Consider the following 15,993-nt stretch of genomic DNA (forward strand, 5'->3'; position numbering starts at 1 on the left):
TGCTAGGCTAAAAGATGCTGGGAACAAATATGTGGAGAGTGATGAGGAGAAAGCAAATGTGCTAAACAAATACTTCTGTTCTGTGTTCACAGAAGAAAATCCTGGAGAAGGACCGAGATTGTCCGGCAAAGTTACACGAGAAAATGGAGTAGATTCTGCGCCGTTCACGGAGGAGGGTGTTTATGAGCAACTTGAAAAACTGAAGGTGGACAAAGCGATGGGACCAGACGGGATCCATCCCAGGATACTAAGGGAACTCAGAGAGGTTCTGGCGAGTCCTATTAAAGACTTGTTCAACAAATCTCTGGAGACGGGAGTGATTCCTGGGGATTGGAGGAGAGCGGATATGGTCCTTATTCATAAAAGTGATCACAGGGATGAAGCAGGAAACTACAGGCCGGTGAGCCTCACTTCAGTTGTTGGAAAAATAATGGAAGTGTTGCTGAAAGAAAGGATAGTGTATTTCCTTGAATCTAATGGGTTACAGGATCCGAGGCAACATGGCTTTACAAAAGGTAAATCGTGCCAAACGAACCTGATTGAATTTTTTGATTGGGTGACCAGAGAGCTGGATCGAGGACATATGCTAGATGTAATTTATTTGGATTTCAGCAAAGCCTTTGATACAGTTCCTCATAGGAGGCTGTTGAACAAACTTGAAGGGCTGAAGTTAGGACCCAAAGTGGTGAACTGGGTCAGAAACTGGCTGTCGGACAGACGCCAGAGGGTGGTGGTTAATGGAAGTCGCTCGAAGGAAGGAAAGGTGACTAGTGGAGTCCCTCAGGGTTCGGTGCTGGGGCCAATCCTGTTCAATATGTATGTAAGTGACATTGCTGAAGGGTTAGAAGGAAAAGTGTGCCTTTTTGCAGATGATACCAAGATTTGTAACAGAGTAGACACCGAAGAGGGAGTGGAAAATATGAAAAAGGATCTGCAAAAGTTAGAGGAATGGTCTAATGCCTGGCAACTAAAATTCAATGCAAAGAAATGCAGAGTAATGCATTTGGGGATTAATAATAGGAAGGAACCGTATATGCTGGGAGGAGAGAAGCTGATATGCACGGACGGGGAGAGGGATCTTGGGGTGATAGTGTCCGAAGATCTAAAGGCGAAAAAACAGTGTGACAAGGCAGTGGCTGCTGCCAGAAGGATTCTGGGCTGTATAAAGAGAGGCGTAGTCAGTAGAAGAAAGAAGGTGTTGATGCCCCTGTACAGGTCATTGGTGAGGCCCCACTTGGAGTATTGTGTTCAGTTTTGGAGACCGTATCTGGCGAAAGACGTAAGAAGACTTGAGGCGGTTCAGAGGAGGGCGACGAAAATGATAGGAGGCTTGCACCAGAAGACATATGAGGAGAGACTGGAAGCCCTGAATATGTATACCCTAGAGGAAAGGAGAGACAGGGGAGATATGATTCAGACGTTCAAATACTTAAAGGGTATTAACGTAGAACAAAATCTTTTCCAGAGAAAGGAAAATGGTAAAACCAGAGGACATAATTTGAGGTTGAGGGGTGGTAGATTCAGGGGCAATGTTAGGAAATTCTACTTTACGGAGAGGGTGGTGGATGCCTGGAATGCGCTCCCGAGAGAGGTGGTGGAGAGTAAAACTGTGACTGAGTTCAAAGAAGCGTGGGATGAACACAGAAGATTTAGAATCAGAAAATAATATTAAAGATTGAACTAGGCCAGTTACTGGGCAGACTTGTACGGTCTGTGTCTGTGTATGGCCGTTTGGAGGAGGATGGGCAGGGGAGGGCTTCAATGGCTGGGAGGGTGTAGATGGGCTGGAGTAAGTCTTAACAGAGATTTCGGCAGTTGGAACCCAAGCACAGTACAGGGTAAAGCTTTGGATTCTCGCCCAGAAATAGCTAAGAAGAAAAAAAAAAAAAAAAAAAATTTTAAATTGATTCTGGTTGGGCAGACTGGATGGACCATTCGGGTCTTTATCTGCCGTCATCTACTATGTTACTATGTTACTATGTTGGCCTAAATACTTGCGCTTAAGTGCAATTTAGGTGCCTAGCCGCAAAACATACCCAAGATCCGCCCATAACCATGCCCATTTTCTGGTAGGCACCTTGGGTTAGGCGCCTACCCAAACGTGGTAGGCACTTGCCGAGTTAGACGCCTACCACCCAATTAATTTTTATTTTTGCCAATTATGAGGTCATTAAAGGCGCCAATTAAGCTAATTTAAAATTAAGTCAGGCACCCAGATCGGCTAGGCACGCCAATCTAGTTCAGACACCATGCAGAGGACAACTCTATGACTGTCTGCCCTTATATAAGTTGGACAAAAGTCTATTCTATACAGGAAACAGGCATTCATGTTCCTTTGCATAATACTAGTGTAACTGGGCAATAGCGTGGCGAGGGTGAGAGGTGCTCGGGGCGGTGGAACCCCTCTCCCACTCAATTCTCCGCGCCCCCTACCTTCACATGCTCCTTCCCTGCCTCCTCCTGTTATGCACTCACCACTTCCCTTACCCAGCACCTCCATAATGTTCCTGGCAAGAGCGGCAATCCACAAGCTCTTCCTCTGATGTCACTTCCCGGTTCGGGTCCAGGATGTGACGTCAGAGGAAGAGCCAACACTGGCATGACAGCAGGTTGGGGGTTGCTGCTTGCACCAGGAACGTTACAGAGGTGCAGGGGATGGGATGCGGCACGCACGAACAACAGGGGGGAACGGACGGGGGAGGCAGAGAGGAGGACGGGTTCCTGCACCCTCACCAAGACAGTGCCCAGGGCAGACCGTCACCCCTCCTGCTCCCCACTTACTATGCCACTGTAACTGTGTATACTGTATAAGCAAATATGCACTTAGATGTGCGCAGAAACATCCCGAGCTGGAATCATACCCCTTGTGACATGTCCCCTAGCATCCCAGCCTAACCCACTGAGCTGCATCCCCACAGGGGAGACAACAGATGAGTAGTGACTGTTACACCCATCTTTCTTTCTCCCTTTGTGGCTCCTTTGCCTGTATAGCCTCTGGTGCAAGCACTAGAGGCGATGTAAGTGCTCATACCTAAATGCCTGAGATAAGCACTTAACTACCATGTTTCCCTGAAAATAAGACAGTGTCTTATATTAATTTTTGGTCCAAAAAATCCGCTAGGGCTTACTTTCGGGAATGTCTTATTTTTTTCATGTACAACAATGATCTCTCCCTTCCTCTCCTCCACCCCGATTCTTCTTCTTTCCTTTCTCTCCCCCCCATGTGCAGCATCTTTCCCCCCCCCCTCACCCATTCCCTTGTGCAGCATCTTTCTACCCCTCCCATCCCCCTATGCAGCAGAACCCCATCAACCCTCCCACTATGAGACTGACATATCTCCGCTCCAAGGCTTCCTAAAGCAGCAAGGGTGTTGATTGCTGAATCGATGAGTCCGATTTTTTTCAGCAAATCAGGCAGCACTAGTGTCAGGGATGGAGTCAGTAAGTGCCAGGTACATTTGGGGGGGGGGCTTTGGGGGGTCGATCTTAACTAGGGCTTATTTTGGAGATAGGGCTTAGGAGCATCTTTAAAAATCATGCCAGGCCTTATTTTCAGGATAAGTCTTATTCTTGGGGAAACAGGGTAGTAGCATTTTATAAGATACACATGTAAGTTTGAGTTTCTGGCCATGTCCTGCTCATGCCTACCTGTAAAATATGTGTTAGGTAAAGATTTGTGCATATTTATAAAATAGCGCTTAGGCACTTGTTTGACATTTCTGCGTGCGTGCGTTTGTATGCACATATGAGGGGGGTGCTGAAAGGCTCTCAGCCCAACCAAGAAGAGAATGACATGAATATGGTTCCATCAATGCTCTGAAACCCTGTCAAAACGTAGGATTTGGTTTCTGGAAATTGGCACTTTAACGAAATAAGACAACACTCTTTTTAGCTACAGTGGCTAACTAATGCTCAGAATTTAGGAAATTGGTTGGCTGGACTGAGAACTTTTCAGCAGCACCCCCCCCCCCCCCCCCAATACACATGTGTGTAAATGTATGCATATATGCCATTATTTTAATTTTTTTTTTTTTTTTTGCAAAATTGGCATAGTAAGGGTGAGTGGCACCCCTCCCCCATCCTCTTCCCCACCCCCACTGCTGCGCATACATCCCCTTCCCTTTCCCCGTACCTTTTTAACTTCTATAGTGTGAGCAGCATGCCCATGCGGGGTCGGCTCGCCCTTTGATGCCACTTCCTAGGCACCGATGCCAACAGCAACCTCACGCCGGGGAAGTAAATAAAGGTACGGGGAAGGCAAGGGGTGTGTGCATGAGCAAGCAACAAGGAGAGGAGCTGGGGGCGGAGAGGAGGAGAGCTGCTGCGCCTTTAGGAAAACCGTGCCCCCCCACACCCCCTTTACTACATCACTGATTGGCATTTAAATCTTATTGCTAACGTTTTATAATCATTCCCGGAATGTTTTATAATTCTCTGTGTTGGCAATCTCAGTATCCTGAGTGCATCAACCAGCTCTCCGAACAGAAGTACAATCCAATATTAGATTACGTTTGTGGTTCAGTCTAGACCACTTCTATGACTTTGCACAGTATTATCCCCGCCATAGCTACTTTACCCTCCCCCCACTAACAATACACACAGGAATTCTGATGCTCTCCCCTTAAGTTGTGTCAGGTACTGTGCATGATGTAGAGACAGTACTTGGAGAGACCCCCCAGGAAAGAGATTTGGGAATACTGGTTGACAAGTCAATGAAGCCGTCCGTGCAATGTGCGGCGGCAGCGAAAAGGGCAAACAGAATGCTAGGAATGATTAAGAAGGGGATCACAAACAGATCTGAAAAGGTTATCATGCCGTTATACCGGGCCATGGTACACCCCCACCTGGAATACTGCGTCCAGCACTGGTCACCTTACATGAACTACATAGTACTACTCGAAAGGGTGCAGAGAAGAGCAACTAAAATGGTTAAGGGACTGGAGGAGTTGTTGCACAGTGAGAGATTAGAGACACTGGGCCTCTTCTCCCTTGAAAAGAAGAGACTAAGAGGGGACATGATTGAAACGTTCACGATAATGAAGGGAATAGACTTAGTAGATAAAGACATGTTGTTCACCCTCTCCAAGGTAGCGAGAACGAGAGGGCACTCTCTAAAGTTGAAAGGGGATAGATTCCGTACAAATGTAAGGAAGTTCTTCTTCACCCAGAGAGTGGTAGAAAATTGGAATGCTCTTCCAGAGGCTGTTATAGGGGAAAACACCCTCCAGGGATTCAAGACAAAGTTAGACAAGTTCCTGCTGAATCAGAATGTATGCAGGCAAGGCTAGTCTTAGGGCACTGGTCTTTGATCTAAGGGCCGCCATGTGAGTGAACTGGTGGGCACGATGGACCAGTGGTCTGACCCAACAGTGGCAATTCTTATGTTCTCATAATGTGTATCTTGCATGCCATGGAATTGCCAAACTTGAACTTCTTAGCCTCTGTTGGCAGGAGTTACAGTACCTATTTACCTTGGGGAATGAACAGACTTGCTCTGCTTATTGCCTGCTGCAGTTACTCTGCTGTGCTTTATGTATTTTGCAGCGTATACTTTCATTCTGAGGAAAAGAGGCAGCTGAGAATAACTGCTTGCAAATAAGACAAAACAAAACCCTAGCCTGTAAAAATGAGACAAGTAACAGAGTACTTTAATCTTTCTTTCTATTCTATTAGATACTGTAGCTGTAACTGTTTAACCAGAGGGTGCAGAATATTATAAATTGCAAAGCAAAACGCAGAAACGGCCCTATAAAATTCAACATAACATTTTTTGCATCATTTTTTTGTGCTCATAGATAAAGTTTTCAGACTTTGGTTAAAGCCCGCACAGATGAACGTCTGAAGGGGTCACCTCTAATCATAGCACTGTGAAAATATATATGTGGTAACTTAAATCATTCGTGATAGAAAAAAAAAAGTGTAAACTTATCTTAACAGTGCTTATAAAAGGGTTCAGAAACACGTTTTGGGTTCTAATGCGTTTCGCTGGAGCTGTATCAAAGAAACCCATACAGCAACGCTCAATTGTGACCCTTCGCACACAGCCAGTGATTTCTTAGAATTCTATCACAAATGATTTAAGTTACCACATATATATTTTCACTAATGGAGCTATAATAAGCTTACCGCATGTGGCTGCCACCGTTTTAGGGCAGACGTCAGTTACCTGCACCTGGGACTGCAAGGGGCCAAAACGCTGCGCTGTAACCATCTCGCTCGCCTGCCCTCCCTTCACTCGACAACGGGGCGGACCATCGCGGTCGGACCACGAGGTCCCACAGTCGGAATTGCCGACTGCCTGAGGTTGTCCCTGTGAGTGCCCGGCTGCGATCTTCCCGACCGTGATACCTGCGCCGCGCTCCCAGCAAATAGCGGCAGTAACTAGCAACTGGATTGTGTTAGTCCGAAGCAGCTCCGCCACGATATACCTACCCGCTGCCCTCCGGTAAAGATGGCTCAGACCAGGCACGGCTTAGTCGAGTTCAGGACGCCCCGACGCTGCACTCCAAGCAGTGCACGCTGGTCGCAGCTGCCGAATATGTCTTGGTCTTGGGATCGCAAGGGCGCTCAAAGTAAGGGAGAAAGGATGGCTGCCGCGGGTTGCAGGAATATGGGGTAAGTCATGTACGCCTCCTCCACTTGCCGATTCGAAAAGGGGACGACCTCCCTTCCGCCCCGGCTAAGCTCTCTCCACTTCCTTGCCCCTGCTCTTCCCTGATTGGCCTTCTTCGTTGGCCCTCCCCTATCCCTATCTCGGCCCTCTCTGCTCTAGCCCTTCCTCTTGCCCCCCCCCCCCCCCCCCCGGGCAACGGCTTCGGCTGATTTGGCCGAGCTCCTTCTTAACGGGATAGGAGCTTATTCTTGATTAGAGGTGACCCCTTCAGACATTTGTCCCGGAGTCTGAAAACTTTACCTATGAACACAAAAAAAGATGCAAAAACAGTTATGTTGGATCACCTATATTGCATTTTATAGGGCCATTTCTGCGTTTTGCTTTGCATTTGCTACCTTTGGAAGTGTGCCAATCTAAGATTTATCCTTCCCGTGTTTTGGGGAACACTATGGGCTCCTTTTACAAAGCTGCGTTAGCGGATTTAGCGCACGTGAATTTTAATCGCGCGCTAACCCCCGTGCTAGCTGAAAAACTACTGCCTGCTCAAGAGGAGGCGGTAGCGGCTAGCGCGTCCGGCAGGTTAGTGCGCGCTATTACGTGCGTTAAACCGCTAACGCGGCTTCGTAAAAGGAGCCCTATAAATTTACAGTTCATGATCACCATATGCTTCCTGTCTGAATTGGTCTGGGTGACTCACTGTGACAAGCCTTTGCCATCTGACAGTATGATCTCTTCATGCTCTTTTTTAAGTTTAACCCTTTATTTGATGTTGCTACTCAGAAACAACGTGTGTTTCTATGGTTCTTATGGGAGATCTGCGTCTCCAAATGCCTGTTACCTTGGCACCTGTTGCTCTCAGTCAACAACGAGTTACACAAAGCAGCTGTTTCACCATTTGCCAATTAAAGGGTTAAAGTCACTTTATATATAAACACTCATATTATTTTAGAGTTATTGTCAGAACCTTGACAAATTGCCAGCACTCTTGTTTTTCTCTTCCCAAGAGTGATTCACAAATTAGTCACCCACTTGTGCCCTGCAGAATTTTAGTTCACAAAGGTACTTTGATTTACCTGCCCGCTGTTGGCCAAATCATCCACTGAAAGCGTAGGATCAAGTCTCAGGGATAATCCAAAGTCACAAAGACAACACGTGAGCTCACTTTTTACTAGGATATTGGAGCTTTTTAAGTCTCTGTGCACGATAGGTGTTTTGGGTCGGCCACAGGGTGTGTGGTCACTGTGCAAGTGAGCAATTCCTTGCGCCAAGGACCTTCCTAGTGTCCAGAGGTCCTCCCAGCTAATAATATGTTTTGTGAGGTACTCTTGTAAGTTTCCTTTGGACTGGAAGGCCGTGATTAGCCAGTACTGTTTCCCAAGGTCTGTCTTTCTCTCCTCTGCTGTCAGGAATTGGAGAATATTCTCATGCTTCAGATTGACATCCGAAAAAACGTCTTTCTCTGTTTTCCAAGAAGCATACTCCTCGTAAGGGAAGATCTTGACAGCCACAGTTTCAAATTGCTCAGATGTGTTTTGTTTCAGTTTGGCCTTGTAGACTTCAGCGAACCGGCCCTTTCCAACCAACGTATCAAGTTCGATTGGAAGCAGTTCTGTATTGTGGTTCAGGTTGTTGGCACACGTAGAGCTGATATCAGAGCGGTCGTCATCTATCATAATGGCATGAGCATCACTGCAGTCCCTGTTTGGGTGCTTCATGGATTTAACATCTTTTTCCCATTCCTTGTTGAGTTTTCTTCTTCTGTGAACACGATAGCAATAGAAGCCAGTTATGACCAACACAGCGATCCCAATTGGAGGAAGAAGGCTTATTAGCATTACCTTTGGAATCATCTCTGGCCACTCGTTGCTTTCTGAATAAAACAAAAGGAAAACAGCTTCACTGTAGTGGATTATATGAGATAATGATAGCCAGAAATCATTCTTATCTACTCAGTTATCTACAGGATTTAGAAAGTGACCACTGAATCCAATATGAGACAATTCAGTTAATGATCACTAGCCATTGACTTGGGCTAGCAATAGGCCCAGTACATATAGAGAGGACAATAACAGTTTATCTGGCTAAATTGATATATTTAAAAATTGCCCTTCTTGGAGCAGATAAAAGTATGTGCTAGTTTCCTTACAGCAAGTGTGTTTATCCAGAGTGAAAGAGGTGTTCGGGGGGTGGGGAGGGAGGGGGGAGAGGATGTGGGGAGATGGATGGAAAGGGAGTTATTTTAATCAAAAGAACAAAACAGAACAGGCACCTAAGACTTCTTATAAGTACCCATAGTGTTTCACTTCCCCTCAGCCACCCACAAAAACAAGAGGCACGAAGCACCTGGGTGCATTCAGCACTCATGTGTTATGTGGTCAAACAGCACCTAACACAGTAATTTCTCTTTGAATGTGAGATACAAATTATGCCTGAAAAATTACTATAAACCATTAAAGAAAAGACAGACACATTTGGTAACAAGCATACCAATATTTTATTTATTTAAAATTATTTATAATTTATTTACAAATCTAGGCGGGGAACAATACCACATACAAAATCAGACCAAATGGCAAACAAAAATGCAATAAAAACAAAATAATAGGGCTGAACAAGTACAAGCATGCCATTTGAAAACAGTAGTGCCGGTTAGCAATCCTTGATCTAATTCAAACTTTTGTGTGTCAGCCACACTGGGGGGTAAGACTGAACTTCTTGCTTCGATGATGCTCTCGACCTGCCTGCCTGTCAATGAGACCTCACCCCAAGCGCATGACATCATTCACATGGTCCATGCTGCGGTTACAGGTCTTTTTAAAAAGACCGGTCCAGAGCAGGGATTCGTCTTCAGGCTGCCATGAGGCAGGCTAGAGGCCTGCCGCTTCATACACACCTTTGTGTGGCACTGAGAGGGTAGGATTACCATATTTCTTAAATTTTTTTTAAAAAGACATGTTGCTCTGCCCCCACACAGACCTCATCTCCTCTCCTTTCCTCCCTCTCCTTGCCCTCCAGCGGGAGGCACCTCTCTTGTGGCAGTGGGTGACGTCCGCGGGTGGGAGATGCATTAATCATGGTCCCGCTATGGGTTCTGGTGGCCCAGGAGCTCCTGTTGTGAGCCGCTGTAGACCCATTTGGCGCCAGTTGGAGGTGGCAGAAAAGGCCCCGGTTCTGCCTGAGCTCAAAGCCACGTCTGATGGGCCTCCGAGCAAGGATGCCGTGGGTATGTGTGAACAACCTCTAGATGCAGCCCCAAGCTCAGGCAAAGCCGGGGCCTTTTATGCCACTTACAGCCAGCACCAATCAAGCCTCCAGTGGCTCACAAAAGGAGTTCTTGCCCTTGGACCACTGGTATCCATGGCAGGACAGCAATTGATGCAGCTCCCACCTGTGGGCGACCCCCCTCAATGCCCGCTCAAAGGTAAAAAAGTAAAAAATAAAAATATTAGGCTGGACTCAGAGAGTCCAAAACCCAGACAAACTGCCGGGTTTAGAAAACTGTCTAAAAAGAAGCTATGTCCAGATATATGGTAACCCTATGAGAGGGCACATAGGGACAGCCCAAAGGTATGTGATACCCTAGGCAAATCTTCAGCCATGCACTGCTATCCATCCTCCACACACATGCTCAGAAGTGGACTCAAGGCCCTACCCCCCTCATAGTGCAGCATTTTCTATGTTGCTGGAATCTACTTTTCACCTCTCTCCCCTCCCTCCCAGATCCCGGATCTCATGTCTCATTCCTCTTCCTAACCTATCCTCAACAGGTCTAAAGTATTTGTTAGTCCACGCCACTACCCCCTGTCACACCACTACCTCCTAAACATTGCCAGAGACAACTAGTTCACCTGGTGGCAGGGCCAGCCCAGAGGCACATAAGAATGATCATAAATTATGGCTAAGACTATATTAATTTATTTGATGGAAAATTTTTCTTTCCCTTTTTTTTCACATGTTTGCTTTTGTCTTGTAGCCCACTGATGCATTCTTTTAAGAATATTAAAAAGAAAGTTTAGTGGGAGAAGTCCATCCTGTTCAGACTGGTATTGTGCAATAAGGCAGGGTGCTCCTATTGGCCCTAGGTCAGAGGTGTCAAAATACTTCGAGGGCCGCAATCTAGTCGGGATTTCAAGATTTCCCCGTTGAATATGCATGAGATCTATTTGCATGCATTGCTTTCATTGTATGCTGATAGATCTCATGCATATTCATTGAGGAAATCCTGAAAACCCGACTGGACCCCTGCCCTAGGTATTCATATCTTTATCTTGTAAAATATAAATAATGGAGCCCCTTTCTTCTAGGTTGCTCATTGTGAACTTATAAATTGGAGCTAAGATTGAATGCCAAAAATGCAATGTCATACATTTGGGCTTCCAAGATCCAAGGGAATAATACAGTTGGGGAAGTACTTCTGTGCATGAAAGAGGAACAGGAACTGGGGGTGATCATATCTTATAAATCTAAGGTGACCAAACAGGTAGAAAAGGTGAATTAAGAAACTAGAAGGACGCTTGGATGCAAAGGGAGAAGAACTGCCAACAGGAAAAAGGAGGTACTAGTGACTCTGAATAGGTCTCTGACGAGACTTCATTTAGAAGGGCATTTTCAATATGATGTCTACATCTGATTTTGGATGTTTTGGGAAATTTTTCCAAAAATCCAGTAAAGAAAATGACCCTTTTCAAATCATTTAAAAACAAAACAGAACACACACAAATTAAAAACAACCATTTAAAAACAAAACACACACACAAATTAAAAACACACAAAAAACAACCAGAAGGAGCCAGCATTCTTAGCAGACTGGCCACACAGATATCCCAGAAGAACAGTGGGGCATCCTAGGGGGCACTGCAGTGAACTTCAAAAATAGGTCCCAGGTACATATCTTACCATAATCCCCTTTGGTGAGCTCTCCAAACCTCACCCACAACCTACTATGTTCAACTATATACCTCTTTGTCCCCCTCCTTTGAAGTCCACTGCACCAAGCAGCAGGCTTAATACTTATGTCAATAGCGATATATCAAAATGAATAACTCCAATCCAATCCGAAGACCTGCTTACTACTTTAATAGGATTGGCCATAACATCTGAAGCTGTCCTACTGGCTAGTATGTACTGTTTCATTCATATCTTTGGAGGGTAAGAAGGGGTTAGCAAACCACTCAGGGAGTAAGGGGGTTCGTGCCTTCATGCCTCCAGTAGTCATCAGGTCAGTTTGGCCAGCTTTTTTGGCATTTATTCATTACCAAATCAGGTCTAGCCTCAAACGTCCAAGTTTTACTCTGCATGTTTTCTGCAAATCATAAGTCCGCCCTAATCCCTCCCATAGCACTCCCCCTTGAGATTTAGATGCACTACAGAGAAACAGCATCGAAAACCATCTAAAAAGTGTTTTGAAAATGGCAATTTGGATGTTTTAGCAAAAAAACATCCACATGGCACTTTATGCCAATTTTGGGACATTTTTCTCTTTTGAGCCCCTTAGAGTACTGTGTACAGTTCTGGAGACTTCACATTCAAAAAGATATAAACAGGATGGAGTCAGTTCAGAGGATGGCTAAAATGGTCAGTGGTCATCATTAGAAAGTATATAGGGACAGACTTAAAGGTAGGAGATAAGATAGAGACATTTAAATACCTCCATGCCATAAAGCAGGGGTGTCAAAGTCCCTCCTCGAGGGCCGCAATCCAGCCGGGTTTTCAGGATTTCCCCAAAGAATATGCATGAGATCTATTTGCATGCACTGCTTTCAATGCATATTCATTGGGGAAATCCTGAAAACCCGACTGGATTGCGGCCCTCGAGGAGGGACTTTGACACCCCTGCCATGAAGGATCAGGAGATGGACTTTCAATTTTTTTTTTTTTTACAATACAATATAGATCATATGTATTAACTAAAGATAAGAACAACCAAAACAAACAGTAGATTAACATTTAAAATTATTAATGATAATTAAAACTTTCATAAATATGTAAAGAAAAAAATAAAAAGGACAGTATGGATGTACACCTTAATCAAACAGATCATTATGGTTTAATAGGCGCATGGCTATAAGATTTCAATGGCTCCCATGGTTACCAGATTGGTGCCCACATCATAATTAACTCCAATTATTCAATCATTTACTATTTTGGGTGCTGATCTGTGATTTACACCCAAAGTGCACAAATTTGGGTGACCTTTATAGAATTTGGGGGTTAATGCATCTTAATAGGAGACAGCAAGTGCTCCCACCTTAACGCTAGGCAGGTACCACACACTAACAATAACATTAATGCAAAATAAAATGAAATAAAAATGTTATAAATTGCTACCTTAGATCTGCATTTAGGGCTCCTTTTACAAAACCACGCTAGGGCCTTAACGCGCGGAATAGTGCACGCTAAATTGCCGTGCACGATAGCCGCTGCCGCCTCCTTTTGAGCAGGCGGTAGATTTTCGGCTAGAGTGCGCTAATCCGGTGCGTTTGTTAAAACTGCTAGCGCGGCTTTGTAAAAGGAGCCCTCCACATTAACTAGAAATCTTAAAGCACTTTAGTAAAAAGGATCACTAAGGGCTAGATTCACTAAGGACACCGATCGTATCCCGACCACTTTGCGACCCCAACCTGATCCACTAACCTCACTCATGATCCGATCCGCGCCTGATCCGATCCATGCATGCAAATGAGGGGGAATGGCATGCAAATGTAGGAAGGCAGCGAGTCACTAAAAGAAACCAGGAACACCGACTGGGCTGGCCGATCCAAAGGCAAGTGACTTCTGAAGACCAGTCACTTGTGCAAAAACCTTGCTCTCTCCTGCTTGCCGCCCTGCTCTCTGCCGTGACTCTCCAGCTCTTGCCACCCTGAGTCCTTTAACTCCGTGAGACACAGTTACTCCAGGATGCGCTTGACAAAAATAAATAAAGAGAGAACGAAACCCCCCCAAACGCTTGCCCCATCTTAAACCAACTGCGGGCATCTTCTGTCAGCCTTCGCACTTGTGTTTGCCATGGCTGTCTTTAAACCAAACGGTTCAAGTTACTTCTGATAACATGCAACTAGACAAAACAGAAAAAGGGAAGTGCTACGCGAGGCAGCCCAGTTATCGCTGCCAGCAGACAAGTTCCTGTTATCAAAGCTTTCTCATTAGTAACCAAAAAGTAACATCTGAGCAATAAAACAAGAGACAAACTACTACTCTGGAAATCAAAGCTTACAAGAAAGAGCAAATTGCTCTTGGCGTAGGGAAAGCCTAAAATGATTGAAGCTGCCGCGCGCTGCCCCGTGGTTTTAACTCACTGGTTAAAGCGGGCTGCACTATGGTGTGTTCTGTTAAGTTCCAGAACACGCCGCAGTGCAGCCCCGCTTTAAACCCATGGGTTAAAACCACGGCAGACCATCTACAGGCAAAGAAGATGGTCTGCGCATGCGTCAGGATTGCTCTCCAGCGATCCGTGCAGTCGGTGGGAGGCGTGCCTCCGATCGCCCTTATTTGAATCACCCCCATTTGTGGATCAATCGGCATGCCATGGATCACCCACGGACCGGACAAGATCGGGAAGGTTAGTGAATCTTGCTCTAAATGCCTTGAAAATAGATGTTTTATGGGTATGGCACACTTCTGTATATACACCTTCCCCTCAAGCAATTACTGGGATTTCAATAATCTTTTCTACAACTATGCTTAATTAGAAATTCAAAGGCTTTGGAAAATAAGGATTTGGCGACTGTTACTCATGCGTTAGTCACCACCGGCATAGATTTTGCAATGTTTTGTGTAGGATTTCCGAAGCTGCAGCTGCAAAGATTACAGTTTATTTAAAACAGGAAAGTTTGTATTTTACTAGAGTTAAAACCCACAGGACCACATGACCAGCCGTAGAAGCCCTTCACTGGCTGCCAGTGGTTTAATGTGTTAGCACTAGTTCTTTGGATTTTACTAGAATGAGCCACTTCATCTTAATGACCATTAGAACGTTGCATTAGAGCTCTTTGTTTCTCTAAGGAAGGTTTTTTTTCGGTCTACTCCAGGGTCAATTAAAGTGAATTAGTTGGTTAAGAGAGGCTCTTATTCAGTTAACTCACATCGACCGGGTCCTAAGGGAATATTCAGTGCCACTTACCCAGAAACTCCCCAGCCCTGAGATGTACAATCTATCCAATTAGATTGTAAACTTGTCTGAGCAGCGACCGTCTATTAAATGTTAAATGTATAATGCTGCGTACGCCTTTCAGCTCTATAGAAATAATAATAAGTAGTAGTAGTAGTGGCAGCCGACGGTGCTACTGAATGTCCCTTTAACCACTGAAGCCAAACCCAGCTACTCTGTGGGCAGCCTAGTGGTAGAGTCGGCATTTAAGCATTGGCACATAAGCGTCAATATTCAGCCCTTAAATAATGCAACAAAGAGGAGGATTAGCATCATAGAGGAAATAGCTGTCTACTCCCCACTAGGAACCCGATAGGGTGAACACAATAGATATACCCAGAAAGCTGAGGATAGGATTAAATAATGTACAGGAATCTTTGATTTTCCAGGATTTGTGTAAATACATGATACTAGTATTATGTGTGACATAAGTAGGATGAGTGTATTATAGTATGCGTAAGATCAGGTATATATAGGGTAAATATAGTTTACTCAAGTGTATATATAAGGTGAAGATATAGGGCCTGATTCTCAAAAACTTATGTCCCAATGGCAGGTGGCGGTAGGCATCGTACTGCTGTCTGGCAGGCAAATGGGGTGCAGGTTAAGACTCCCCAACTCTCCGAGGCAGGAAGCCCACATTGTAGGCCTCCAGATTGCGTCTACAGAGAAGCATAGCGACGCTTATGCACGCCCATGGTGGGACAAGGGCATGGCTTCACCCGTAAGTGGCCTCAGGCGTACTTAAGCATTGCTATGCATCTACATAGATATGAGGCAGACACCTTAAATGTAGGCCTTCAAAATGCTGGCCTACATTTCGGCCGTCTGACCAGGACTGTAGACACGATTCTCTTTTGTATGCAAATGCATGATTGACATGCGATTGGCAGCAGCTTCTTAGGTAGCTGCCAATGTCAGCGTCCAAAAGAGAATCAGGCCCATAGTGTAAATACTGTACACACAGTCAAAATATACTAAATGTAAAAAATATGTAAATGTATTATAACAACACTACAGAAGCTCATGTATGGGAAACCATCACAGAAACACTCTAACTCTGTATTGTAACACCATTACATAAGCTCAAGGATTGTAACATCATCACAGAACCTCATGTAACCCACTCTGAAGTGACTTCCTAGTCATTAGTGGCGATATAGAAGCTTTCAATAAACAATAAGCAATACGTTAATTGGCCAAACAGACTCACAAAAATAACAGTATTGTCTTT

At 45.0% G+C, this 15,993-nt stretch overlaps 1 protein-coding gene across 2 annotated transcripts in view; it reads right to left on the minus strand.

Annotated features, from left to right (window-relative positions):
* TGFBR2 (transforming growth factor beta receptor 2) overlaps positions 1-15,993 on the minus strand; it is a 227,068-nt gene that overhangs the window by 55,655 nt on the left and 155,420 nt on the right. For both annotated transcript variants that reach the window (XM_033930135.1, XM_033930136.1), the window contains exon 8: positions 7,687-8,483. In XM_033930135.1, coding sequence (XP_033786026.1) covers positions 7,687-8,483 — 797 coding nt within the window. The remainder of the gene's footprint in view (positions 1-7,686; positions 8,484-15,993) is intronic.

The sequence above is a fragment of the Geotrypetes seraphini genome, chromosome 2, assembly GCF_902459505.1.
Source record: "Geotrypetes seraphini chromosome 2, aGeoSer1.1, whole genome shotgun sequence".
NCBI lineage: Eukaryota > Metazoa > Chordata > Amphibia > Gymnophiona > Dermophiidae > Geotrypetes > Geotrypetes seraphini.